This window comes from Gastrolobium bilobum, unplaced genomic scaffold (assembly GCF_033153095.1).
Source record: "Gastrolobium bilobum isolate Gb01-03AN ecotype WA unplaced genomic scaffold, APGP_CSIRO_Gbil_v1 utg1221, whole genome shotgun sequence".
Classification (NCBI taxonomy): domain Eukaryota; kingdom Viridiplantae; phylum Streptophyta; class Magnoliopsida; order Fabales; family Fabaceae; genus Gastrolobium; species Gastrolobium bilobum.
Window position 1 is genome coordinate 823,461 of NW_026897257.1, and position 27,702 is coordinate 851,162.

The 27,702-nt window shown below is 34.5% G+C and overlaps 1 protein-coding gene across 1 annotated transcript; it reads right to left on the minus strand.

Moving 5' to 3' along the window:
- Positions 1 to 2,618: 2,618 nt before the first annotated feature.
- On the minus strand, positions 2,619 to 11,612 carry LOC133305449 (protein ROLLING AND ERECT LEAF 2-like). Its single transcript, XM_061505675.1, has 4 exons — positions 10,490 to 11,612; positions 9,927 to 10,138; positions 8,971 to 9,194; positions 2,619 to 3,306 (listed from the first exon to the last, which is right to left on the minus strand). The coding sequence occupies exons 1-4, from the start codon at positions 11,610 to 11,612 to the stop codon at positions 2,619 to 2,621; spliced, it is 2,247 nt and encodes a 748-aa protein (XP_061361659.1).
- Positions 11,613 to 27,702: the final 16,090 nt, after the last annotated feature.

A 27,702-nucleotide genomic window follows, 5' to 3' on the forward strand; every position in this document is an offset into this window, starting at 1 on the left:
TATGATTGCATCTCTAAAGTGATTTGTTTTATTTCATTTAAATAAAAGAGTAAATACCTTTTTTCGTCCCTGGAAATATTTGCGGAGCACAATTTAGTCCCTCGGTTTAAAAAAGTCACATTTCAGTGTTTCACTTTTGAAAAAAAGGGCCACGTTCGTCCTCCCGTTAGTTGGCATCTAACGGCCCAACTAACGGTGCACACGTGGACCGTTACTTTGCTGAGTCACCGTTAAGTATGTCAGCTTGGAAGTAAAACGACGCCGTTTTGAAGGTGCCTTATGTCTTGTTGGAGTTTTGAACAGCTGAAGGTCCTATTTGGTCCCTGACAAATTTATCGAGGCCCTATTTGGTCCTTAACACTAAAAAATCACCATTGCAGCAAACCTTTCAAACCACCATTGCAGCAAACCTTTTCTAGCTAAACAATGAAATTAAAATTTTATTATTAACTGAATGTGTTTAGCAGTTATCCCAAAATATGCATTTACCTTTGGACCAATCTGAACTCCATCTCTTGTTGCTGATGCAACAATTAAGATCTCAAGTAAGCAAATGCTTTCAAAATATAAGAAAGATCAAACTGAAACCAAAAAATATATTTCACTTATTGTGTCTTACTTGTGAGAATAGCACAAGCATCTGAGAAAATAGTTTGGTTTTCACTTGTACAAGGGACATTGGCTGCATAATTTGCGGTGTAATAGTTAAGTCCTATGAAATCAAAAGATCCTTTAACCATCAAGGACTGCTCCCTTGAAAACTTTGGCAATCTTTCACCAGCATTATCAACCATTTCAGCAAGGTATGATCCAGAATTCAGTGGCTCCATAAACCTCGGAAATATTGGACTTGAGTTGCATATATATGCAACAGAAAGATTAAATCATACCATTTGTTAGGATTTCATTGATAAGATTGTTGTAATATGTGATGCCTTCTCTGTTTACACCTCCCCTCAAGTTTCCACCTAGACCAAGTATATGACCAATATTGAATCATTTTTATGTCAATTTATGGTCCACGTTCATACAAAATATACTCATTAATATGTAAGTTATATGTTATCATAACTAGAAAGCAATTAAAATGAGGATCAGAAGAGTAAATGGTGTTGAATATTCCTCCTCACCAGGTAGAACCCTGGACCATGAGATGGAGAATCTGTCTGCATCAAATCCTATGTCCTTCATTATACTCACATCTTCCTGCCAAATTGTTTCCTCAAACATTTCAGAGAAATAGTGAACATTAAACATCATTCAGAAAAAAATAAATATTTCATATACTTGTTTAAAAGAATGAGAAGTACCTTGTAGCGATGGTAAGAATCAACAGCAAGGACTCCACTACTGTGGTCCTTTATCTTATCTGATGAAAAATTCAGACATAAGTACTTTTAAATAGGACTTATGTTGGATGTCCTAGACGTTCAAAGGGGTTGGTTACTGCTTCATTGGGTAAGGTTGTATCCATATTGGCACTTCATATGTACTGTAGAAAGCTCGTTATATATTGTAAAAGATTGTTGTAATCCTTTTTTTGGTTTCAGGTGGTTGTTGACAATGGGAAATCTGATCGAATAGCATAAGCCTTGGCCAATAGCATAAGCCTTGGTTTGCTGCAATGGTGGTTTGAAAGGTTTGCTGCAATGGTGATTTTTTAGTGTTAATGACCAAATAGGACCTCGATAAATTTGTCAGGGACCAAATAGGACCTTCAGCTGTTCAAAACTCCAATAAGACATAAGGCACCTTCAAAACGGCGTCGTTTTACTTCCAAGCTGGCATACTTAACGGTGACTCAGCAAAGTAACGGTCCACGTGTGCACCGTTAGTTGGGCCGTTAGATGCCAACTAACGGAAGGACGAACGTGGCCCTTTTTTTCAAAGATGAAACACTGAAATGTGACTTTTTTAAACCGAGGGACTAAATTGTGCTTCGCAAATATTTCCAGGGACGAAAAAGGATATTTACTCTAAATAAAATTAATTATTTTAAATTGATTTTTAAAATATCTTTCGGAAATACAAATTATTTTTGGAATTAGTTTTTTTAACATTTTTTGTAATAAACCAAACAGATCCTAAGCATGTCTGATGTATAATTTAACAGATGTAATTTTTTTTTTTTATAAAAATTTGTCATAATCAAAATATGATTTAAAAACAGTGGTTTGTCAATTGTATCAGTGCAATTATCCATTTGGAAAACAGGAGAGAAGGGAAGAAATCAAAAGAAAATGAAGGGGGAGGAAAAAGTAAGGGAGATTAAGCAATAAGTTTCCTTCCTGTGTTTGAATATTTAAGATCCTCCAAATAGAAGAACCTTTAAAATGTTCATACAAATTAATAACGAAAGGGGTTTTGAGGATTACATGAAAATTCCTCATTTTCCTCCCTTCATTATAAAAAAACTTGCATAAAACCTTTCCCTCCCTTTAGTTTTTCCTCCATTCTCCTCTATCCAAACCTACCCTTAAATAAATTACATTAACTTGACACCCATTACTGAACTAACTAATTAAAATAAGCCACAAAATCTAAGTCATCTACATTAACTTGACACCCATTACTGAACTAACTAATTAAAATAAGCCACAAAATCTAAGTCATCTATCTTATGTTCCAGTCCCACAAGAAGTATGCTGCAACTTCACATTCTCCCATCGTTTAACAAGTTCATTGTATTCCTCAGCAGAATCAATAGCAAACTCTGCCATTGAGCTCATAGCAGCTGACATTCCAGCACAAAGAACCTTAATACCAACTTCAGCCAAGTTCTCAGAAGCCATTACCTCTTCTACCTGACCAACTTCCACCATTTCCATATTCTCATTGGATTCCTTTGATCCAACTCTTGAATCTTCTCTTACCTGTTGCGCATAGAGTGACCCTATACCAGCTGCAAAAAAGTCTATGCTATCAAGCACTGCTGTTTCTTGGATGGCATCTAAACGCCTTGACCACTGAACACAAAGTCCAAATAATGGATGTGTGCTACTGGACTGACGAGGAGAGAATGATAACTTTGATGCATCAGGCTGACATCTCACGCACCGGAGAAGCCACCCGGTTATAGCATGAATATAGGATCTTTGAGAAGTGATCCATGACTCAAAGGTGTTTCGCCAATTCCTCAACTCAGTTTCAAGATTGGAGGCAGAACAAGCAAGCCTGTGCGGATCAGTTGTTAACATGGAAGACTGTTTTCTGGCAACAGTGCCAGCTAGAAGAATCTTTGCCTCATCTAAGGTTCTCTTCTGTATCTGATGACATTCTGCCATCACTTTCCACATCCTTGCCAACCTGTAGTTTTTGAATGTTTGGATTAGAATCAGCGAGCATGATATTTTATGTGTAATTACATGCCATGATAGTTTGATATGTCTGCCATTTGTTATTGTTGCAATCCCTAGTTTTCAGCATCTAGAATGTTTTATTTTTCCTCCTTAATCTTAGGAGTTTGTTTCGTTATTTGTTATTTAAATTCCTAGGATTAGTTTGTTTCTGATATTTTTCCTGTTTAGTTAAAATAGGATTCAGTTTTCTAGTTTTATCTCTTTCCCTGATTATAGGGATTTGTTGCACTGGAATATTTCTGGTGTCTATTTATTGTACGTTTTTTTCTTTTAGTTTTAATGGAAAAACTGGTTCCATCATTCAAACTTTCTATATGGTATCAGAGCTTGATTTTTAAGGGACTGATCCACCCATGGCTACCAATGTGCCACTCTTTGGCACCATGAGAGCCTACCAAACTACTTCTTCCAATACCACCGGTACAAATACCACTCCAACAACAACCCCACTCAATGTTTCAGCATCAAACCAAACCAACAACAACTCAGCAGCTGTCATTACCAACGATAGTCCAGCATTAGTCATCACTGGTCATCGATTCAATGGAGACAATTATTTGTTGTGGTCACGCAGCGTTCGTATGTTCATTGGAGGCCGTGGCAAGGGAGATCATCTCACCGGTACGGGTGATGCTGCTCCTCTGGAAACCAGTCATCCACAATACAAGAAGTGGTCCATTGAAAATAACCTTGTGATGTCTTGGTTGCTGAATTCCATGGTGCCTGAAATAGCTGAAACATACATGTTGTGCTCCACAGCCAAGGAAATTTGGGATGGCGTGAAGGAAGCCTTCTCTAAGGAAGATAACACAGCTGCCTTGTTTCACATCAAGGGGATTCTTCGTGATCTCAAACAGGAGGACAAGGATGTCACCAGCTATTATAATTCACTCCTAAAATTCTGGCAACAATTGGATCTTTATGATCAACATGAATGGACTACTCCAGCCGATACTCTTCAGTATAAGAAAATTGTTGAACAAGACCGCACCTACAACCTTCTTTTGGGACTCAATCCAATCTATGATGGAGCTCGCAGCCGCATCATGGCCACTCGCCCTCTGCCATCCTTGCGAGAAGTTTTTTCTGAATTAAAGTGGGAAGAAAGCCGCAAAGTTTTGACCAATAGCATCCCAAAAGTTGATGCACCTTTGGAAGCAGCAGCCTTTGTCTCTAGACCCAACAATGCAGACTCCAGACCTAGGCGAAATGGTAAGCTCTGGTGTGACCATTGCAACAGAACTGGGCATATTCGGGATACATGCTGGAAAATCCATGGCAAGCCAGCTGATTGGAAGCCAAGACAAAACAGAGACTTTAATCATGTTGCTGCAGTTGTAGAAGATGTTCCGCAAGCAAAATCCGAAGGCCATACATTTACAAGGGAACAAGTGATAGCCATACAACGCATGCTGCAAGATTGCAATAAGGACAAATCTAATCCCTCATCTGATAGTCATCAATCAGGTACATTCCATACAGCTCTCCAATCCGATCTTGATAAATGTGATTCCTGGATGGTAGATTCTGGGGCTACAGATCATATGACTGGTAATTCCTCTCTTCTTTCTGAATACTTTCCCATTTTCGAGGCAAAATCAGTAAAAACAGCAAATGGAGGCTTAGCCAAGGTTCACGGAATTGGTGTTGTTCACCTATCGTCAACCATATCTTTAACTGGAGTTCTCTACGTTCCATCTCTTACCTGCAATTTAATTTCTATTACCAAATTGACCAAGGATTTAAAGTGCACAGTCAAATTTACCCACGTTGATTGTATTTTTCAGGATTTGGCATCGGGGAGGACGATTGGCAGTGCTAGGGTCTCTAATGGTTTATATCAACTTTACACAGCCGCGGTTATGAAGACTCAAGACAGCACATTTGCAGCAACTAGCAATTTGAATAAGGCTCTTTTATGGCATTTTAGATTAGGGCATCCAAACTTTCAATATATGAAAAAGATGTACCCTTCTTTATTTAATGAGAATTCGAATTTTCCTTCATGTGATATATGTCAACTTGCAAAACAAACTCGGTCTCATTATCCCTTACAAATGCATGTTCCTTCTAAACCATTTGCCATTATCCACAGTGATGTGTGGGGACCTGCAACTGTTAAAAGCCTTACGGGTGCTCGTTGGTTTGTCACATTTATTGATGATCATACTCGAATGACATGGGTGTACCTATTAGCCAATAAATCTGAAGTCACATCCACCTTTAAAGTCTTTCACAAAATGATCCTTGCCCAATTTCAAACCCAAATCCTTACCCTTAGATCTGACAATGCACGTGATTATTTTAACTTGGACCTTTCAGCTTACCTAAAAGACCATGGCATCATCCACCAGAGCTCTTGTGTCAATACCCCACAACAAAACGGTGTATCTGAGAGAAAAAATCGCCATTTACTTGAAGTTGCTCGTAGCCTACTCTTTGCCTCAAATACATCCAAAAATTATTGGGGGGAAGCTATTCTTACAGCCACTTACCTTATCAACCGCATGCCATCTCGGGTATTACACTTCTCCTCACCTTACCAAACACTCCTCACTGCATTCCCTTCATTGACCTTAACCCCAAATCTCCCACCAAAAATTTTTGGTTGCACCGTGTTCATTCATAACTCTCAAGGTGGTAAATTGGATCCTCGGGCTCTTAAGGGCATCTTTCTTGGCTATTCCCCTACTCAGAAGGGGTATAAATGCTTCAGTCCAGCCACACATCGATTCTACATTACTAAAGATGTCACCTTTTTTGAACATCAGCCTTATTTTTCCCAAACCGCCATTCAGGGGGAGATCCCTAATTCCAAGGAATGGTTGTTTGTGACTAATACTCCAGAAAACTCTGCTTCAACAGCCCCTACACCGGTCTTAGGTGAATCTCAGGAAAATGACACTTCATCTAATGGCTTATCCTCTTCCGGCTCGCTCCAGAAACCGCCTGAACAGCAGCCCCTGCAAGTCTACACGCGACGGCCCAAATACAGAACAGCTTCTGAGATGCTTGAACATGTTGACAAACAGATTACCTTGGCTCCTGGTCCAACTGAAGAAACCATTAGTCCTGCACTTGACCAAACTGAATCCTTGCTGCCAAGTTCTGATGATGCTCTGCACATGCCAATTGCACTTCGTAAGGGGGTAAGGACATGTACAAGTCATTCCATCTGTAATTTTATATCCTATGCTAATCTTTCCTCCAGGATGCAGCATCTAGTCAAGAACATTGACAAGGAAACCATTCCTACATCCTACTTTGAGGCATCTAAGACTACTGAATGGTGTTCTGCTATCCAGGATGAATTGCATGCACTCAAAAAAAATGGCACTTGGGAGATAGTTACCTTACCACAAGGAAAATCAGTGGTTGGCTGTAAGTGGATTTTTACCATCAAATATAATGAAGATGGGAGTATTAATCGCCATAAAGCAAGACTTGTGGCCAAAGGATTCACTCAGACACAGGGCATTGATTACCAGGAAACCTTTGCTCCAGTAGCAAAATTTAATTCAATTAAAATTCTTTTGTCCATTGCTGCTTGCCTAGATTGGCCCCTTTGGCAAATGGATGTGAAGAATGCATTCTTAAATGGTGACTTAGAAGAAGAGGTTTACATGGAAATTCCCCAAGGAGTGGAAGATGGTCAAGGATCTCGAAAGGTATGTAGATTATTAAAATCCCTTTATGGTTTGAAGCAATCTCCAAGGGCTTGGTTTGATAAGTTTACTGCAGTTGTCAAAAATCAAGGGTACTCCCAATGTCAAACTGATCATACTATGTTTGTTAAAACTGCACCTCATCAGAAAATTACAATATTAATTGTCTATGTTGATGATATTGTGATTACTGGTAATTGGGAGGATGAGATAAAGCAATTAAAGGAGACGTTAGCTCACAAATTTGAGGTCAAGGACCTTGGAAAATTACGATATTTTCTTGGAATGGAAGTGGCAAGAACTAAGGAAGGAATTTCAGTTTCTCAAAGAAAATATACTCTTGATCTGCTGAATGAAACAGGGATGTTGGGATGTAAACCTTCTGATACACCAATGGAGGCGAACTACAAGATAGGACTCAAACAAGAATGTGCTTCGGTAGACACTGAGAGATATCAAAGACTAGTTGGAAAACTCATTTATTTAGCCCACACTAGGCCTGATATTAGTTTCCCTGTGAGTGTGGTCAGTCAATTTATGAACAGCCCAAATGAAGAGCACTTGGAAGCCGTCTACAGAATCCTACGATACTTAAAGATGACTCCTGGTAAAGGATTGTTCTTCAAGAAAAATTCCAGCCGTGATATTGTGATTTACACGGACGCTGATTGGGCAGGATCCATTATCGATCGAAGATCAACCACAGGCTATTGCTCATATGTGTGGGGAAATTTGGTCACTTGGAGGAGTAAAAAACAGTCTGTGGTAGCCAGAAGCAGTGCTGAAGCCGAATACAGGGCATTGTCCTTAGGCACTTGTGAGGGAATGTGGATTTTAAGAGTCCTAAAGGAGCTACACCTCGAATACAAGGATCCTATGAAGATTTTCTGTGATAACATGGCCACCATTGGAATTGTCAATAATCCAATCCATCATGACCGTACCAAGCATGTTGAACTTGATAGAAATTTCATCAAGGAAAAAATTGATGCAAATATTATTGATCTAAGTCACATTTCCACAGGGTCCCAGATTGCTGATATCTTAACCAAGTCTTTATCAAGAATTAAATTTGAAGGACTAATTTCCAAGCTGGGAATGCTGGACATCTACCACCCAGCTTGAGGGGGAGTGTTGCAATCCCTAGTTTTCAGCATCTAGAATGTTTTATTTTTCCTCCTTAATCTTAGGAGTTTGTTTCGTTATTTGTTATTTAAATTCCTAGGATTAGTTTGTTTCTGATATTTTTCCTGTTTAGTTAAAATAGGATTCAGTTTTCTAGTTTTATCTCTTTCCCTGATTATAGGGATTTGTTGCACTGGAATATTTCTGGTGTCTATTTATTGTACGTTTTTTTCTTTTAGTTTTAATGGAAAAACTGGTTCCATCATTCAAACTTTCTATAGTTATGTTGGAAGTAAATTGTCTCATTTAAGACCACACAGCATATTGCTCATGTACAATTTCAAGAAACTAGAGTTGAAGCATAACCATACACAAAACTAATTGTGCAGTTCTATCAAGACAAGAAGGACATGATCAAAATTTTTGCACCAGAAATTACATATATAATCTTATGGCGGTAGTACAGACAAGGTTAAGTAGCTGCTATGTAAATTTGTTGGCTCTAATACTAAGTATCTTATTTAAGTTTTCAATTTGGCTCTAATATTATGTATCTAAATGTAATGATATAGGTAACTAATTTAACTCTCTTAAGTTAGAATTACTACTGTATGTATTATTGTTTTGTTTACCAAACAAAGACTAGCATTATAGTTTTCCTTTATGAAAACTAGTTTGCATAGAGAAGGGGCATACAGAACAAGATGGAATATTAGCAGTATGTTTTAAGTCTGAAAGTGAAAATACTTTAAATTTTGGCAGAAAGTTTACGGTTCATCCAGAAAACAAAGTTGTATGGGAATAACGATTTTCACTCGTACCCTTGCACCAATTCAAGAAGTTGGGGATGCAACTCTTCATCCCTTAGAGTTTCAATTCTCCTGGAAATAGCTTCAACTGAATGTAATGAAACTGTTATCTGGGTATGCAGATCTCTAATGGCTGCTCTTGTTTTATCCACAGAAGAGGGTTCCTCTCCTTTTATATCATGGTTCTTGAGTTGCAGACATTTCTTCTCATATGCAATTCGAACACGTTCTCCAGACTGTTGAAGAAGAAAGTGGGCATAGGATTAAGTTTCCCATTATTATAATTGTATGCAATCATAAGCTCGATGACCTGTTACAATAATAATCTAATAAAATTTAAAGAAATAAGAGACTGAGAGAAAAATTACTGAATTAGATTAAATAGTTGCAGTTGGCCTCTGGTGTATTTTTTCACAATGCTATTAAACGCCTAATAGAAGGATTTATACTCATCAGTTTGAAGCATTATGATTTTTCACATTACCTAGAAGCTAACCATCTTGGTTTATTACTTTACATAAGCACTTTGAAGTATTATTTTCGAGTAAAAAATTAGTAATAATTATAAGCAAGTGTAGTTTCCATTGATGGACTGATGACCTCATGAGTGAATATTGATTTTGTTCATCCCTGAAGGATTGTCTACATAACAGCTTAGCTTTTAATTGATTACAAGAGAGAAGAGTTATAACTTATAAGTTCTAATAGGCTATATTTGAAGTTGCAATTATATGTATCAAAGCATGTCATTTGAGAGAAGTTTATTGAAATAATTTTACAACGCATTTAATAGTTTGAGAAATGCTAGTAACACACTTTTTACATACTCTTATCAACACTCTTTATTATTGGGTGAAATCTCATGCTATATTTAGTGGGACTAGCATAGGATTTTATCTAATAATAAAAAAAGTGTTGAAAAATCAAATGGTGTGTAATAGTTCATGGGTAGAAGTTCAGTAATATACCTTGACTTCCTCGTAGAGCTTCTTCTCCCATGCATATAACCTTTCTAATGTTGACTGATGGCTAACAGAAAACAAACCATGTTCCTCTGATGGATCATCAGTGCCCTCGTAACCTTCATCCCTAGTGCTTGAAGAATTCATTATAAATCTTGATGAGGAAGAGCGTGAAGAAGCTGAGCGGAACAGAGCTACTGGGTTCAACAACTTTGATGCTGCAAAAGAAATATAATTGAAATTTATATTCCTGAAAATTTACAAATAGATATGAGTGAGAGAAAAATGATCTACTATAAAATCAAACGAGAACTCGAGAACAAGTAAGATTATTTCTATATACAATTCAAATTCATTTTCTATAATAGTGTGGATTGACTTCGGAAAGGGAAAGTGGTAAGTGAAAACTAAAAACAAATGCGTTGGCCAAATGAACAATAAGAATTTGTGAATGGATGTTATCCTTGAAATTTGAAGCTTAACTTACAATACTGAACACTATGAAAAACAGGAGCATGGAGGAACACTTTAAACACAATGAAAAAATAAATTGTATACTTCCATCAAACCTGAGAGTTCATTAGATGTCGATGAATACTGAGCTTTCTTGGCCTCTAACAATGCTGAGACATCATTGGCTGCATTGCAGACTGTTGTGAATTGAGCTTCAAGATCCCTTATCACTTCAACCATGCTTGTTGGCCTTCGGTTTACATAAACTGTAAAACCAGGTGTTTCTTCCTTAGCTTCTTGATTACCAATTGCCATTTCCTGATGGCTGGATTCAGTATGACTCGCAGTTTGAGCTTTTGATACTTGAAAACATTCACAGCCATTAGCTTGTGAGTCTGTGACTTCATGTAAAGTTTCACTTTCACTGTCTGTTCCTTCCTCTTCATGTTCATCAACATCTTCAACTGTGACTTCTTCTTTGGAGGAGTTTACATCAATTTTGGTTCTTTCTTCTGTTACATTTCTCTTTTCAACAAAATCTTCTTGTTCAGTTTCATCTTCTTCCAGGTCTGGTATTCCTTCTTCTTCTCGGACCTGCCTCAGTCCTCTATTCTCGTCATCCATAGTAGTCTGGTCAAGGCTACTTCGGGTTGGGTAACCATAATAGTCTAATGATGAAAATGGGTTCCAAAAGAAATCCCATTGGGAAGATTGAGGTGAAGGGGGAGGGATATTAGGCCTGTTATTGGGAGAATAAGCAAAAATTGAGGAATTCATAGGTGAGGATTGCATAGCAAAAAAACCATCAATGCCAAACTGGTGTATGGGGGAATATGTTTCAACTCGAACCATTTCGGGTGATTGAGGCCTTTCCTCAACTGAAATTACTGGATTACCACTCGGCCTTAGGTAATTCACTTTCAATGTTGTATTGGATTCAAGCTCAATTGATTTTGGAGTGAAGGGTTTTGAAGATATGGGAATGAAAGCAGGACCAGTTTTCTTCACATGCTTGAAAGGTAATGGGGTTATGAATGAATCTAATGAGAACTCAGGTGAGTCATCTCCTTCAAAGTAATCACGCAGAGCAGCTGAAACTCTTTTCAGAGACTGAATGTATGCCATATGACCAATAGCAAATTGAGTTCTTTGCTCAACAGCTTGTTTGATGAATTGCTTTCTATCTTTACAAAGCTGAACTGCCTCTTCATCATCCAATCTTGATTGAGAGCATCCCATCTCTTATTATGGCTTTCCTTTAGCCCTATGAATATCTCAGGCTTGCATTGAAGTGGAAATCAATGGACAATCTTTGTTTATCACAAATCTGTCTACAGAAAAAGGGAATTTCAATATATATACTGAATAACATAAAAATGGAATTGGAGAAAAAAAAAGAAAGCAAACACTATTTTTGAATCAAAGAGATCTGTCAATGTTAATAAAGTTGGATGCTTTCCTTCATATTCAAGTCAGAAGGATATCGAAAATTGAGATTTGATCAAGAGAAACAAGTAATGGAGATTCCTGAAGTCCTTTCCTTTACCAGTTTACCTCTATGTTTGCCAGAAAAAACAAACATGCTCAATCACAATGCGAAGACATTAAGAAAGCATAGTACTTTGATCTGGGAATTTTTCTTTTAGCAGAGTGAAAAACAGCCAGCAAAAAAAAAAAAACATTTCAAAGTGAAAATAATAAAAGAGAGGCATTACAACAGTCGTCAATTACGCTAAATTAGAAGAAGAAGAAGAAGAAGAAGAAGACCAGCATTCACAAACTTAAAAAGAAAAGGAAAAAAGTAATCAAGAAATACATTGCTGCCAATATGGAAGATATAAAAATATATTTAGGAAAAAAAAAAAAAAAAAAAAAGGTTACAGAAGAGCTGATGAACATGAAGACAGGGTACCCATTTGACAAAAAATCTCAATGCAGCCTCACTCAATTTCTTACTCTTAAGAGCTGATAAAAAAAAAATAGTGATGGTAGTAGGAGAAGAATAAGAAAAATGCAGAAAAAGAAAATAATGAGCAGTGGCTGAGAAATTAACATGAAGAGTGAAGCTTAGAATGGAGAACCATACCTGACAATGGCGAGCGGGAACTAGATGGAGCTTTGATCACGGAGAGGGAATCACTGAGAGAGAGAGGGGAACAGAGAGACGTTGAGAAAAGCAACGGTCAAATCACAAAAGAGACAGAAAGAAACACTGTGGGACAGTGGGACCAAAAAAAACACAATTTAAAGGAAGAACAACTAGAATGTTATGAAAACTAAATGTCATTGCCCTTCATGTTGCACTAAATTTCTTAAATGCCACCACTTTTTTATTTTTTCAGTGAAGATTTTTAATATAAACGACCAGGCTTATCAACTCTTTACTTTTTCTAGTTGTTCCAAGTTCCCAATTTTGGTAAATCATATTAGCACAAGTTATCCTTTCATGATTTTGTATTAAAATAAAAAACTGGTCCTGGGCCTTAGTCCTCCATGTTACGAAAACAAAAAAAACAGTTATTTTATGTCAAATGCAAATACATAAAATAAAAATTGGGAAAAGTATTTTTGTAGAGATAAAGTTATCTTCAGTAAGTTCAGAATAACGTCGTTTTGAATTGTAAGATTAAAAAACTATAATGATAAAGACAAATAAATTAAAATTTTAAAAACACCTTTATTTCCGCTATAAAACGACATCATTTTAAACTTATTAGAGATAATTTATCTTTCGAAGACACACAAAATATCAAGTTAGTTTAGATCACGTTGATATTCAAAATTATATTCCTTCTGTTTTAAAATAATGGTTACTTTTAAATTTTAGTCTATTTCAAATTATTTGTCACTTCCATAATTAAGGAAATATTTTTTTTTTTAAATGTAAGACAAGTTAGTATTTTTACTAAATAAAAGAGAGTATAAATGAAGGAAAATAATTATCTCATGTTGTATGAGATAATTATTTCATGCAATTAGAGATGTGCATAGGTCGAACTGAACCAAATTTTTTGAAAAACTAAACCGAATTGGTTTAAATGATTCGGTTCGAAAATGGTTCGTTTCGGTTCAAAACTGGTTCGGTTCAGAAATAGTTCGGTTCAGTTGGAAACAGTTCGGTTCGGTTCAGATTCGGTTCGGGTCGACCCTATTTTGTAAAGAATTTTTATTAAAATCTTAAAAAATAAAGTTATAAAAATTAATTTGGTTCAGTTCGGAAATGGTTTGATTCTTAAAATGGTTCAAAAAACCGGTTCGGTTCAAGAACTGGTTTTTAAAGATCGATTATTTTAAGTGCAGTTCAGTTTGGTTTATGGTTCAGTTCAGTTTTTTAGTTATTTTGCACACCCTTACATGCAACAGAGACAAAATATGGAACCCACTATTTTTTTCTTTAAATGATTGATTCCACTATCTTGTTTATGTTGTATGAGATAATTATCTCATGCAACATGAGATAAATAGATCGTATAAATGAAATGAGGGTGTATAAACTTAATTTTTTTATAATTAAAAATACTTTCTTTATTTTTTATAAAATTGTAAATGGAAATTATTTTAAAACTAAGAGAAATATGATAAACTAAATTCATGTTTATTTTAAATATATGGAAACATTACATTAATGTTTTTAATTTTAAAAAATTAATTTGATATATCGTCGTATACTTTAAGAAGAAGAATTTTAGTCAATCATAGATATTAAAAAAAAAAGGTAATACAAATAGACATTTTTTAAGCCAGCCGTAATTGTTGTAACATGTCACACTACCTTGCAAAGAGTACAGAAGCCCCAGCAGTTTGGCCAGAGACAAACAAATCCACTGAAACTGAAAGTACTTCTTCACAACCCTACTAAGGTTGATGAATGATGATGAACCAATAAATATCACTTGATCATTTGCTTTCAGGACACAGGTTTTTAAGATTAAGATTTGAAAAAACAGAGAAAAGAAAATTAATAAAGCATTTAGAAAAAGCAAAACAAAAAGAAAAGTGGGCTAAAGAAAAAGAAAACCCGGTCCCCTTAAACTTTGAAGGACCCACTGGAAGCCTCGGTAACGGCCATGGTGGTAAATGCTCAAGCATTCGTCTTCATATATCAAAATTGCCATTCCAAGCGTTTTCCTCCTTGAAAGATTCTTGGTATGTCTACTGTGCACCATGCATTGAGTCAATTACATAAATCTTTATATCACATAAATAATTCACGATTTAAAATAATAATAATAATAAATCAATTTTTGACTCCCTTAATGCATCATCTAATCATGCAAGAATTTTTCTCATATTCACCCACCTCTTTCAAGTTCCACGATCGTCATGTCATATTGTCACCCTTTTAGGTGAAAGTTCAAATTCTTTTTTCCCGATTCTGCTTTACATTTTTAATCAAGACTGCATGCTACACAGTATACACTGTTGTCTTCTCTACATTAATTGATCTACCACGACGAATGTTCTTTGTGTGAATTTATCTCTTGATTGGCATATTATTTTTGATATTCTACATATCCAAACATTAATTTGACATCTTGTTCTTGAAATGATTACAAACACCTGGGTGGACGTAAGAACCCACGAAAATTTAGCGTGGTTTCTCATGATATTGTATTAGATATCATACTTGTTTATTTATATACTAAATTCACCATAAAGTCATAAACTATTGTTTAGGTTTTGCCTGCCACTGCGAGATAAGGATTGATGTAGGTTGCAATGTAGTGTGCCTTCTTTCAATTCGTTTATCATTGTCGGTCAATGGTTGGTAAGCACAAAAATTCTATAACGTCAGACATGGTTCTATGGCTGCAATTCTTAAGTTCTATAAAGCACACGACAATGACTGTACTTCTTACTTATAAAGACATGATCACTTATCATAAATGTTATAAAGCATATTATTATGAATACAGTTATATTTACAAAAAAAAAACTTACAAATAATTTTTTACTTAAAAGTGTCTTACTTGTCAGAAATAATGTAATTTGTAAGAGTTTGTAATCAAAAAATTTATCAATATAACCTTTCTTATTATTACCTAAGTTAATACATTTTCTTTTCAAATTTTGTCTGAGTGTTCTAAAAGTATTAATTATTATTAAAATATTTATATTATTAAAACACAAAAGATAAACCATTTAATACTCCTTAATATTACTGTCCACGAAAACTAATTAGCAAGACTTCAACATGCTAATAGATGAGATAGGAAACTTGAACATTACGGGAACATTCTTAATTAAGGAGTGTTAATTAAAGGAATATGTTGACTGGAATGTTAACTTTCAAGCACATTGGTAACTGAAAAGGCTACGATTGCAGAAATTGCATACATCTTTGCTCGAAGGAAGCAACTATGGAAATTGCGTCATCTCTCACTCACAAGTCACAAGCATAAACTTATACGCCATGATGACGTGCCCACTCCCTGCAAAGACGTTCAAGGATATTGACAAGAGAGTAATGGGCGTTTGGTACAACTAAATTTTTGTTTTTTTATTAGGGGGTGTTTGGTTGAGCAGAATTTTTTTAAATACTAGGAAAATGTAATTAATATGGAAATGATTAAAAAGTGAGTTTGGTATGAAAATATAAAAATTTTGTTTGGTTAGAAAAAAATTTACCGGGCAAATTAGGTAAGATTTATAAAGTCTATGTTTGGTTTGAGATAAAATATAGATAAGGAAATAACTTCAAATTACAAAATAACCCTTGTAGCAAACACTATTGTCTAATAGAAGAGGGTATTTTCGGCATCCACATGTGTCCTCTTTCTCCCATTAGCCTAGACAACTTGAAAATACTACCTTGGAAGAGGTATTTTCAACAGTCTTTTCCCCCTCAATTTTTCGTTAAGTTATATTATCTATCTTTAGTAGATACCACAACTCGATGCAGATAATTATGAATGCTATTGTGAGTTCTATGTACATTTTTATTTTAAACTTGTGTCTCTTACACCTACAAGGCTACAACTAATTGTTGCTGCTGATAATTATGCCACTTCTCGTGATTTTTTGCTGTCGTTGATTGCTTAGTTGCATGCTTTACTGGGGAACCAAAAATACCACTTACAAAGTGGTATTTCTAAACAGTAGTTTTCAACATAATTTTCACACAATTAGCAAATCTTGGGCAACTGATTTTAGTGGGCATATTTCTTTAAAACTTGTACCAAACATGGTATAATACAATACCCACTCTCACTTCCCCATCCATCTCAAAAAAATCTTCCTACCAAACACCACCTTAGGGAAATGTGATTACTAAGAATCTGAAGGAAAAATGAGTTAGATAGGAAAGTTAAAAAATTTGTTTGGTTGAGCAAAATATTACTGAAAAAATTGAGTGAAATTCCTGAATCTATATTTGGTTGAAGATAAAATATTGATGGAAAATCAGACTAAAATTACAAAATAGTCCTTTACAAAATAACCCTAACGAGAACTAATGTTGAAGTCATCAAAGGGGAATTTTGACATCTCTCATGTTCATCTTTTTCACTTAACGAGCTATCACTCAAATACCACCCTCCAAGTAGGATTTTGAGCACCATATTTTTTGTCCAATTCTGCATACAAAGTTCAATTGCTAGGCAAATGGGTTAGCTAGACAAATTTTTAAATAACCTCTGTCAAATATGAATATACTACTTACCCACTTTTAAATGCCTAGCAATATTTCAAGATGACATGTACCAACACACCCTAAGGGATTTTATACGAGGCTCTGATGCTGAAAGCCGTAAGATTCACGCTGTCTCCTGGGAGAGAGTTTGTAGGCATAAGGATGATGGGGGCTTAGCATTCGCCAAGCGCAGAAGGTGAATCAAGCCACTATGATGAAGCTAGGGCACAGACTGCTTACACAGCGCAACGATCTATGGGTGAGGGTTCTCAAGAACAAATATAAAGTAAGGGACGACCTTTTTCCACATGTTACATCCAAACGGACTTCCTCCTTTATCTGGAAAGGGATTGTCAAAGTGTGGCCCAGTATTTTGGAAGGATCTAGTAGTCAGCTTGGCGATGGAAGAGGTACAAAGTTTTGGTCAGAGAAATGGATTCCTAGATGCAATGCTTTATCTCACCACACTATAGCTCATATTCCTGAAGAACAGTTCAACTGGCCGGTGGAGAGATATGTGGCCACAGATGGCTCCTGGAACTGGCCCATGCTGCAAAAAATCCTTGATGTTGAGGCCTGCGCAAGAGTAGCGCCTAATGTTCCTCCTAATCCAACCCAAGGAAATAATGTAGTGGTATGGGACTTTTCTCATGATGGAAGGTTCTATGTGAAGTTTGCATATGAAACCACTGGACAACCCTCAATCTAACAACCGAAGCAACTGGAAATGGGATGGACCCGAACGGATACGGGCCTTTCTTTGGCTAGTCAAAGGAAACAACCTATTAACTAACGCAAACAGGAGAGATCGACATCTAGCTCTCACTGTAGCATGCCCAAGGTGCTATGGCGTAAATGAAGATAGCCTTCACGTATTAAGGGATTGCATTGGAAGTAGGCTGATATGGGACAACATGGTTCCTAGTAGGCTGCACAGGGAATTTTTTCAATCAGATACTGATGGTTGGATTGATGGCAATCTCAAGGCCACGGTGAAGACAGGAGTTCAAGGCATTAAGTAGAATGTGTTGTTTGGTATCTTATGTTGGCATATATGGCAAGCCTGAAACAAATTCATTTTTGAGGGGGAGACTTTCATTCCAGTGTCCATAATCAGGAAGGTTGTGGACTATGCTAGGAACTGGGAGAATGCTAAGATTAAGCTGGCTAAAGGAGGGCTGCAGATTGTCTATTGGAAAGCTCCCCAATCAGGTTGGGTTAAAGTAAATCCTGATGGATCTAGCACGAATGGAGGTTTAAATTCTAGTTGTGGGGGAGTTATCCGGAACTCGTCGGGTAACTAGCTAATGGGCTTCCATAGAAACATAGGGAGTGGTTCAACTCTTCAAGCGAAACTTTGGGGGCTGGTCCATGGGGCTGAGCTTGCTTGGAATGTAGGATTTAGAGGTTTGGGTGGAGAGTGACTCCCTTGTTACAGTTCAACTCATTTTATCTGGTTGCAGCGCCCAACATCCTCTCGTTGTCCTTGTGTCCAGAATTAGGATATGCTTATCAGGCCTGTGGTCGATCAGCTTAACTCACACGTTTAGAGAAGGCAACATGGTGGTAGACTGGCTCATAGGATTTAGTCATGACCATGTAGATTGGAACCTATGTATTTTAGAGCAACCTCTGACGGATGTGTGCCTCTTCTTCGTAGGCGTAGGGATAGAGTGGGGCTTGGTAGCCTCAGAATATGTAACTAACTGTTGTGCTTTCCTCTAATTCAAAAAAAAAAATTGGTGTTTCAACTTCTCCTTTAAGAGATGTTCAATTTTGCACCTAAGAGAGAAAAATAGTGGGGTCCAAAACAAAACAAAAAGTGCAAAAATGAAGTGAGAGTAATAAGAGAAGAATAATTTGGCAGCAACATAAGGTAATTTTGCCTTTCAAAATTTATTATTTTGTTCAGACTGCTTCTATTCGTTAATATATTAACCGTAATTAAGTTAGGAAAAATCTCACTGTAAATATTTAAAAAATAAATAGCTAATACCATGAGAATAAACCCTACTAATAAATTATCCGTAATATTTTTGGGAGAAAGAATTTCTTCTATCACATCATATGAAACTATTTCCTACACCTCTAAAATGATATCATTTTGAGGTTTAAGAAAAAAATTCAATTTTTTTTGAAATTTTATGTTATTCTTATATCATAAATTTTAGGAAAAAGTGTTTGTCCTTTTAAATGACACAACTTATGTTATTTCACTCTCACAAAGAGATGAGACCCACACCTTTATATTTTTTTGTCCACTCTCTCTTCTCCTTTATCTATCTCTTTCTCTCACTTAAAATGACACAACTAGGGGTGTAAATGGGCCAGGCTGGCCTGACCTAGCCTACAGTCCGGCCTACGTTGAGCCTGGCCTAACCCGGCCTACGTTGAAAAGTAGAGTAGGCTTAGACTTATAAGAAAGCATTTTTAACAAGTAGGCCATAGGCCAATTTTGTCAAGCCTGGCATAAAGCCTTGTAGGCTGGTCTATTTAATTTTTAAAAATAAAATATTTATTTTAGGGTATATGATATACATTATAGAGCTGGGGTATTATGTTGACTCTTTCTTGTTTGTCATTTTTTATGAATTATGAGAAGTACTAGTGCATGCATGAATGAAACTTTGCTCAGTATATTTTTATAGTTATTTTTTTTTACTATTGTAAAAATTTTAATACTCACTAGTGAAATTTATATCTCGTGTAAAAAAATACAGCAATTTATGAACACGTTAATGACTTATAATGTCAAGCGAATATTTTAAAAATTATTAAAAATATTTCACTAGGGAGGCCTACAAGGCCTGTAAGCCATATAAGGCTCTTTAATTTTTAAAAATATGTCAGGCTTGGCCTATAAACAAAGCCTTTAGTAGGCTAGAAGGCTGGATATTTTTTCACGTAGGCTTAGGCTAGGAAGTAGGGGTGTTCATCAACCGATCCAAACTGATTCAAACCGCGGTGACCGAACCGAAAAACTGAAAACCGAATAAAACGAAAACCGAAAAATCGAAAACCGAAAAAAACCGCAAATTTTAATTGGATTGGATCGGTTTTCGGATTGGTAGATGAAAACCGATCCAATCCAAACTGATCCAATATATTAATTTCTTTCTACCTACTTGGCTCTTTCTCCAATCATAGCCCAAAAATTTATAAACCCAAGACCCATTAACCCATCAACTAAACCCAAGAAAAAACCTAGTCACATCTCATCAACAAAATTTTATCTATGTAGAGCTTCATATCTCATTGTCAAAAAAAATAATTATATTATCGTTTACTAATGCTTTTGTATTTAAAAATAAATAAAATTACAAAGTCAATATATACAAAAGATGTTATTTGCACAATAATCATGAAATTTTTTTTAGAATTTTCAAAAAACCGAAAACCGATCCAATCCAAACCGAAAAAAATTGGATTGGATTGGATCGGATCGGATTTCCAAAAAAAATACAAACTGAATGGATGATTACATGATCAAACCGAAGGGATGTATCGGATGATTTTTGCTTCCAAAATCGATCTAATCCAAACCGCGAACACCCCTACTAGGAAGGCCAAAGCCCAGCCCAGCCTGACCCATTTACACCCCTAGACACAACTCTACATCCTTTAAAATGATACACACTTTTCCCTAAATTTTATTAAAATACCCTATATTTTTCCCCAAATTCTAAAACGATGTCATTCTGAAATTACAGAAAATAAAATAATTTTTTAAAAAATTAATACCTATATTTTTATTTAAAAAATAGAGAATAATATTAATTAGCTAGTGAGTTTCAAGGATGTTAATCATACCCCTTTTCCATTTCACGTATGTTTGAAAAGACGCTTTCGGTTTAATGCAAACATTCTTATCTCTTAAGTACATTTTTTTTTCCAATTAATATATCTCCTCACTCTCTGGCCTGTGCGTGTCCGATAGGAACTTTACTTATGCTGTTTTTTGTAGTCGCAACAAAATAGATCCATTCATTTTTCATCAATCATGCAATTGATATCAGAACATGTGTCCTTTTTTTTTTTTTAAATATTTCAATCAATTCATTATTTATTTAATACACCGTGTGTCCTTTACTTCTTCTTTACTTGTGTTGTTATTGCTTTTAATGCAGTTTGTTTGCTTCGATCTCCAAAGCACGGACACGTAAGTTTTTTAAAATTTTGCGTGTCGGACACTTGTCCAACGCACGGTCAACATTTAAGGACACGCAGTCAATTCTCCGACAGGTTTTTTCGATACACAGTCAACTTTTTTCGACACGCAGTTAATGTTCGGACACGTTTTTTTTTTTAAATCTTAATTTTATTTTGTTAACTAAATATAAAAGAAATAATTTATAAATTAATTTTTTCTGTTTGAAATTTGACATGAAAAATTAACAAAGTAAGAAAAATTATTTATATTTATATTTATGTTATGAAATTTAAATATTTGTTTGATTATATGACTTATTATGGACTCTTATATGTATTAAATATAAATTATATTATATATATTAAATATTTTATTTAATATCAAAACGTGTTCCAACGTGTCGAAATATGACAATTTTTTAAAATTAACGTGTCAGCGTGGCGTGTCTCGTGTCCATGTAGGTGCATGATAGGCTTCGATCATTTGTGTTTTTGTGGCGTTACAAAGTTCATGACTAACTCCAAATAGCAGTTGAATGCCCACCGATCTAGATGCTGCATACACAACTATCAAGTTGGTATTCGGGTGCGAAAAGCAAAAGGAAAAAGAAAAAGAAAAAAAACTTAATGTGTTTGTAATTATGAATTTTAGAACGAATTATATTCACTTCCCAAAGCGAAACGTATCGGTATTATAATTAATAAATTTTGTATTATTCTATTTTAATATAAAAGGATAAATTTGTCATTTCATGTAAAACTTACAACTAACTCATTAGTCACAGGTTACTTACATGTTCAATTATTTGTTAGTTTCTTTGTATAACATACACATAATTTAAAGCAGTCCACTATAACTTCACAAACAAGACTGGCATGAGTGTTGTGTCAAAACTTAAAGTTATGAAACAAATATGATTTATTTTTCTCAATTTTAAGAATTAATATGATTTATAAATATTTTTTATTTATTTATAAAGTTATGAAACAAAGATTATTTTGTTTTAAAATTTATTTTATTTAAAGTCAAACGTGTTTATAGTTAGATTTAATTCAATTTTATTTATTTTTAATTTGAATTGATATTTTTTTTATTCATTTAACATATTCTAAGGTTAATGAAATAAATTAATTTAAAAAGTATATATTAAATAAAATTTTAATGAGTTTTAAAATGAACTTTAATATAGATTCAAGTTAAATTAATTAATATTTTAATTATTCCAAACAAAAATATAAATAAATAAATCCCTGGAAGAAAACGGCCCCTTTCAATGTAATCAGTGAAAAGCATTGTTGCTGCTGGATGCTGGGGACTTTGACCAAAATAACACACTTTGAATAATATTTTATTAGTATGCCACGGTTTATTTTGAATTTTCCAAAATGTCACGTCGCAATCCAGCTACATCACCAAGCGAGATTGTAAGATGACACGTGGCGGTCAACCATTGAGCCCCATTCTCGCTTATCTGACAAGCTAGAATGGCTTGTCAATCAGACACTGAAAAGTTCTCCACGTGTCATGTTCTCACCATTCGCGCTGGTCAAACCAGCGGTCAAACCAGCTAGAATGGTACACATCGTACGACTTCCTGACGCATGTTGGACGCGTGGCTACTTCTCCTTATTCACGCTTGTCAGTAAAGCGGGATATGTGGGTCTATATAATCCCACCCCCAACCCCACCCCATCACTTTCATCCTTTCTTCTTTCCAACTGGAGTCTACTTCCGCGTATAGTTCAATAAATGTGGAGTGTGAATGATTTCGAAATGCATCTACCACTAAAGCAACATCTTCATCCTCAACGATCTCTACAGGAACCCAACTTTCAGGTCCAGAGGCACATCTAGTAGTCAACCGAGATAAAACTTGGCCTCGTTGTAATCTCAGCTTCTGATATATTGTCTTCTTTAGTTCATTAAAACTACACCGCGAGCTCATACGAAATATTTTCGTTTCTCCTTCGAAAACTTGGCCATTTGGACCCAAATATTTTCTCCCATTGTAATATAACAAAGCAATTACTGAATCATTACCGTCACTCATTTTCTAACTAATAACATAAAATAACATAAAATTACAAGAGAAAATAAATAATTATAGAATCTAACCTTCGCAATTTTGGCGCACCCTTTTTTACTTCTTCTGGTTACTGGATGTTTCATGTTTTGCTACTATTTATAGAAGAACCAAACTTGGTAGGCCGCTCAGCTAGAATAAGGGGGTGATGACACGTGTATGGAAAGTACGACCAAACCAGCTAGGCAGACCAACGCGATTCAGGGGGTGCTGACACGTGTCTGAAGGTACATCAAATCTAGCTTCGTTGCACAGCGTGAATGGTGGTATGGTGACACGTGGCCTGCTTTACTGAACGTACAACCAATACAGCTATACTGACCAGCGCGAGTGGTACGATGGTGACACGTGTCTTGCTTTTCAGAGTGTGCAGACTGGTTGATTGACAAACGATTCCAGCTTGTCAGACCAGCGAGAATGGGTCTCCATGGTTGAACGCCACGTGTCATCTTTTAATCTCGCTTGGTCTTGTAGCGGGATTGAGCGTGGCATTTTGGAAAAATCAAAATGGAGCGTGGCATATCGATAATTTTTTATTCAAAACGTGTTACTTTGGTCAAAGTCCCTGGATGTTATTCCGATCTGAAGTCAATAAAAGTATTTGATTTTTTTTCTTTTCTTTTTTAATTGACATATTTTTAGTATAATTATAAAAATATGAGAATAAATTTATTCAATTTATTACTTTTAAATTTTTATGAATGAAATGGGGAAAATAACATTTCAAAATTTATAATTTTTACAATTTTGATTCTTAAACGAGGTTTTTTTGTTGAGTTTTCTCGATCGGTTCATATTTCGAACTAGTCCGGTTCAAAACTCAAATATAAGACATTTGATTAAAGAACATAAACTTCTTACCAATTTCACTGTATCAATGATATTTGGTAGGGTCTTCTGAAGTTTTAACCCAATGAAGAAATTATCTTATAATTTCTACCCCAACAAACAACTATGTCCCAATCTCTTAGCAGATGTTTGGTAGAGATTTTTTTTATATCCTGAAATCATGATTTCCTTTCAAATGGTGGGAATGAGACTTTTCTAAAAAAGTGACCAAAAAATTATTTGGTAGGCTAAAATTTTGCTGAGAAGATTAAGTTTAATATTCTCGTGTCCATGTTTGGTTGTTGTTGATAAAATATTTCTGAAAATGTGCACTGCATTTACAATAATACCTTGCTATTTTGAATAATCAGGTTACAGCGTTAATTTGTCCGAGTCTCTCTTAAATCGAATTTCAGATTCGTTATTACGTGGGTGTCTACATTTCTCCTCATGTGCCTCTCTCTTTCACCCATTCATAGTTATCCATCTCTATGTGAACAGCTGCTTTCGTTGTAGTTGGGGGGTGGATGCTGTAGCCGATCTTCATTTCCTTGGACAAGCTGCGCTTCCTGTTATTGCGGCAAGTCTCCGATTCCTGTAGCACCTTTGATTTTGTAGCAAGGTTGGTCCTTTTTTTTAGGGTTACAATAGCAACAGTACCACTCCTGATCCACGCTCAAGAACAGCAACCCATGTGGTTCATCGGGTTGGACACTACTCAGTTAATAGGGCACGATGCAACAAGGGTAGAAGGGACCCAAAAAATTTGTAAAATTTATCCAAGAAACCGGATTCTCCAAAATACCACATAATTTGTGGTATTTGTTCGTGGTATTTGCTAACCCAATTTGCACTACAGCCCAAATGCTAGAAAAGCTGGAATCATGGGAAAGATTTTTGATTTCCTCTAGCAAACATAGATATCTTACAATTCCAATCAAAACTCTTTTAGGATTCTAAAAAAAACACTCTTACCAAACACTCTCTAAGCTTTTTTAGGTCCAGCCCGATATCCTTTCCCTAGGCCGTACCACCCATGCCCCAATCTCATGATAGCCCTTGCTTCTAGTCGCGGCTTGCAAGTCTGCATCATTATGGTGCATTGAATGTATATTGATTATTGAAGAATAATATAAATAAAATAATATAGTATAATTAAGTAATTAAATCATAAGATAATTTTTTAAATTGCCAATTATTTAAAATATACATAAGATTAATTTTTTTAATTATTCATTGTTTGATATGTATAATACTAAATAGGTTAACGTGAAATCTATTGTAATATGGACAAAATCTTACACATGATGATTTGGCATTTTTCGAACTCTATGTCCTTTATTTGCCATAATGAGGAATCCAGGGTGTTAGGTCCATTTTTTATAACTCTTTGTTTTGTTATTGGGCTTTTTTATGGTGAAATTACTCTTGGGCCTTTGATTAGTAAGTGTTTTCACATTTGAAGATTAGTTGTTATTTGGATTTAAATTGCCCCCATTTTTTAATTTTATTAACAAGTTAAAATAAAAATGACTCAAAATTTTTTTTAACCCAATTTCATCATATAAGTCATTTTTAATAATAAAAAAATTGATTAATCAATAACTCGATGATTTTTTTTAATAAAATTATTATGGCTAATTTTGTCATATGTTCATTTTGCATCTTTCTCCAATTCAAAAATTGAATAGGGTTTTCAAATTGGGAATATTATTTTTTATATTGTATGAGACAAATTATCTTATGTAACACACAAAAATGGATGAAATTTATTAAGGAAAAGAGAGATAAAGAATATAAGTGGGTTGGAAGAGGTTTACCCACTTAATGTGATCTCCCGCCTCGAAAGGATTAGTCTTAGACTGTCGGCTGGAGGATATCTTAGAAAACCAAAAATAAAAAATAAAAAATAAGTGAGTTTCATTTCTTCTTTATATATTGCATGAGACAATTTATTTCGTACAACATGATAAACAATATCCTTTTCAAATTAATGTATCTACAAGTTTCATATCGAAAAAAGTTTCATTCTTACCACCTTCCCTCCTTTTCTTTAATGTAAAGAGTTCATTTTCATGTATTTCATATATCTAAAAAAATTATACAATTAGGCTTAATATAAAGCATAGAGCTTGTGTTACATTAGTTAAAAATTTCAAGGAATAATTGTGGTTACTGTTCAAAATTTAATTTCCAAAAGTACATGCGAAAGATAGATGCACCAAGATTTATCGCCTTTATGGTGTATGTATGTCTATTTCTTTTCTCCTTTTATTTAAATTTTTGTTTCTTCATATTTTTGTACTTTTTTTCCTTTAATTATTATTTTAACTTGCACGTTATCAAATTAGAATTTTTTTTTATTACTGTATGTTTATTTTACAAATTAAAGTAAAAAAATAAAATTAAAATAATAATATTTTTTAAAAATCTTTGAATTTTTAGGTTGGTAGCTTTATAATTAACTAAGATTGATCAACTCACACTTATTTTATAAAAAAAAATACGCGTCTTTACTTCTCACAGGAATATAGAAGCACAAGTCAAATCAAATTGCACTTTTTCAATTTTTACCTTTTGATTTATATCTTTATTATTTTTTAGAGTAAATTAAAATGTACAATGTTACTTGATTTGTACAAATAACTTCAAGGTAATTGTCTAAGAATAGATGTATCCGGTGATGTCAAATTACATTTTCATCATTTAATGTGCATAATTTGACTTCTAATCCCAATTATTTTTTTAGACTAATTTTAATATTTATTTTAAGATTTTCTAAGTTCAACTTTGTTTGAGTTTTATTTGTTTTAGAAAAATTTCAAGTTGTCTCCCGTCAAGATCCGATGGCGACAGAGAAATATTTTAAATTTATTAGTTTATTATTAAAGGTGATCAAAAGTTAATTTTAAGACTCTAAAAGTGTATAAATTAAATTTTATATTTCAAAAGGCTATTGTGTATTTCAATGATTTCCTATTTTATTTCTAAATAGTTTTTAATGCAATTACTATGAAGAAAATAAATTTTTTATATTATTAGTATCCGTATTATATAAAAAATATTTTTTAATTGGGTTATTCAAATTTTTTTTCAAGATTCACTACTAGAAAAGTCCTAATTTTTGATGAAAAAATTCCATCCAAATTAAAGACGAAAATTTCAACCAAAAATGCATTCTGTCGACAATTTTCAACGGAAATTATTTCCCGTTAAATTTTTTTGACGAAAATCAGATTCCGTCAAAGATTTTTCACAAAAAAGAAATTTCGTCGAAAACTATTACAAAAAAAATAAATCAAAAAAAAATTATTTTTATGAATTTTTCGACAGAAATATGATTCCGTCGAAGATTTTCCACGGAAAAGAAATTCCGTCGAAAACAATTTCAAAAAAATAAAAATAAAAAAAATTATTTTTATGAATTTTTCGACGAAAATATGATTCCGTCGAAGATTTTCCACGAAAAAAGAATTCTGTCAAAAATATTACAAAAAAAGAAATAAAAAAGAAATTACTTTTATGAATTTTTCAACGAAAATCAAATTCCATCGAAGATTTTTCAGGAAAAAAGAATTTTGTGGCAAACAATTACAAAAAAATAAATGAAAAAATTATTTTTATGAATTTTTCGACG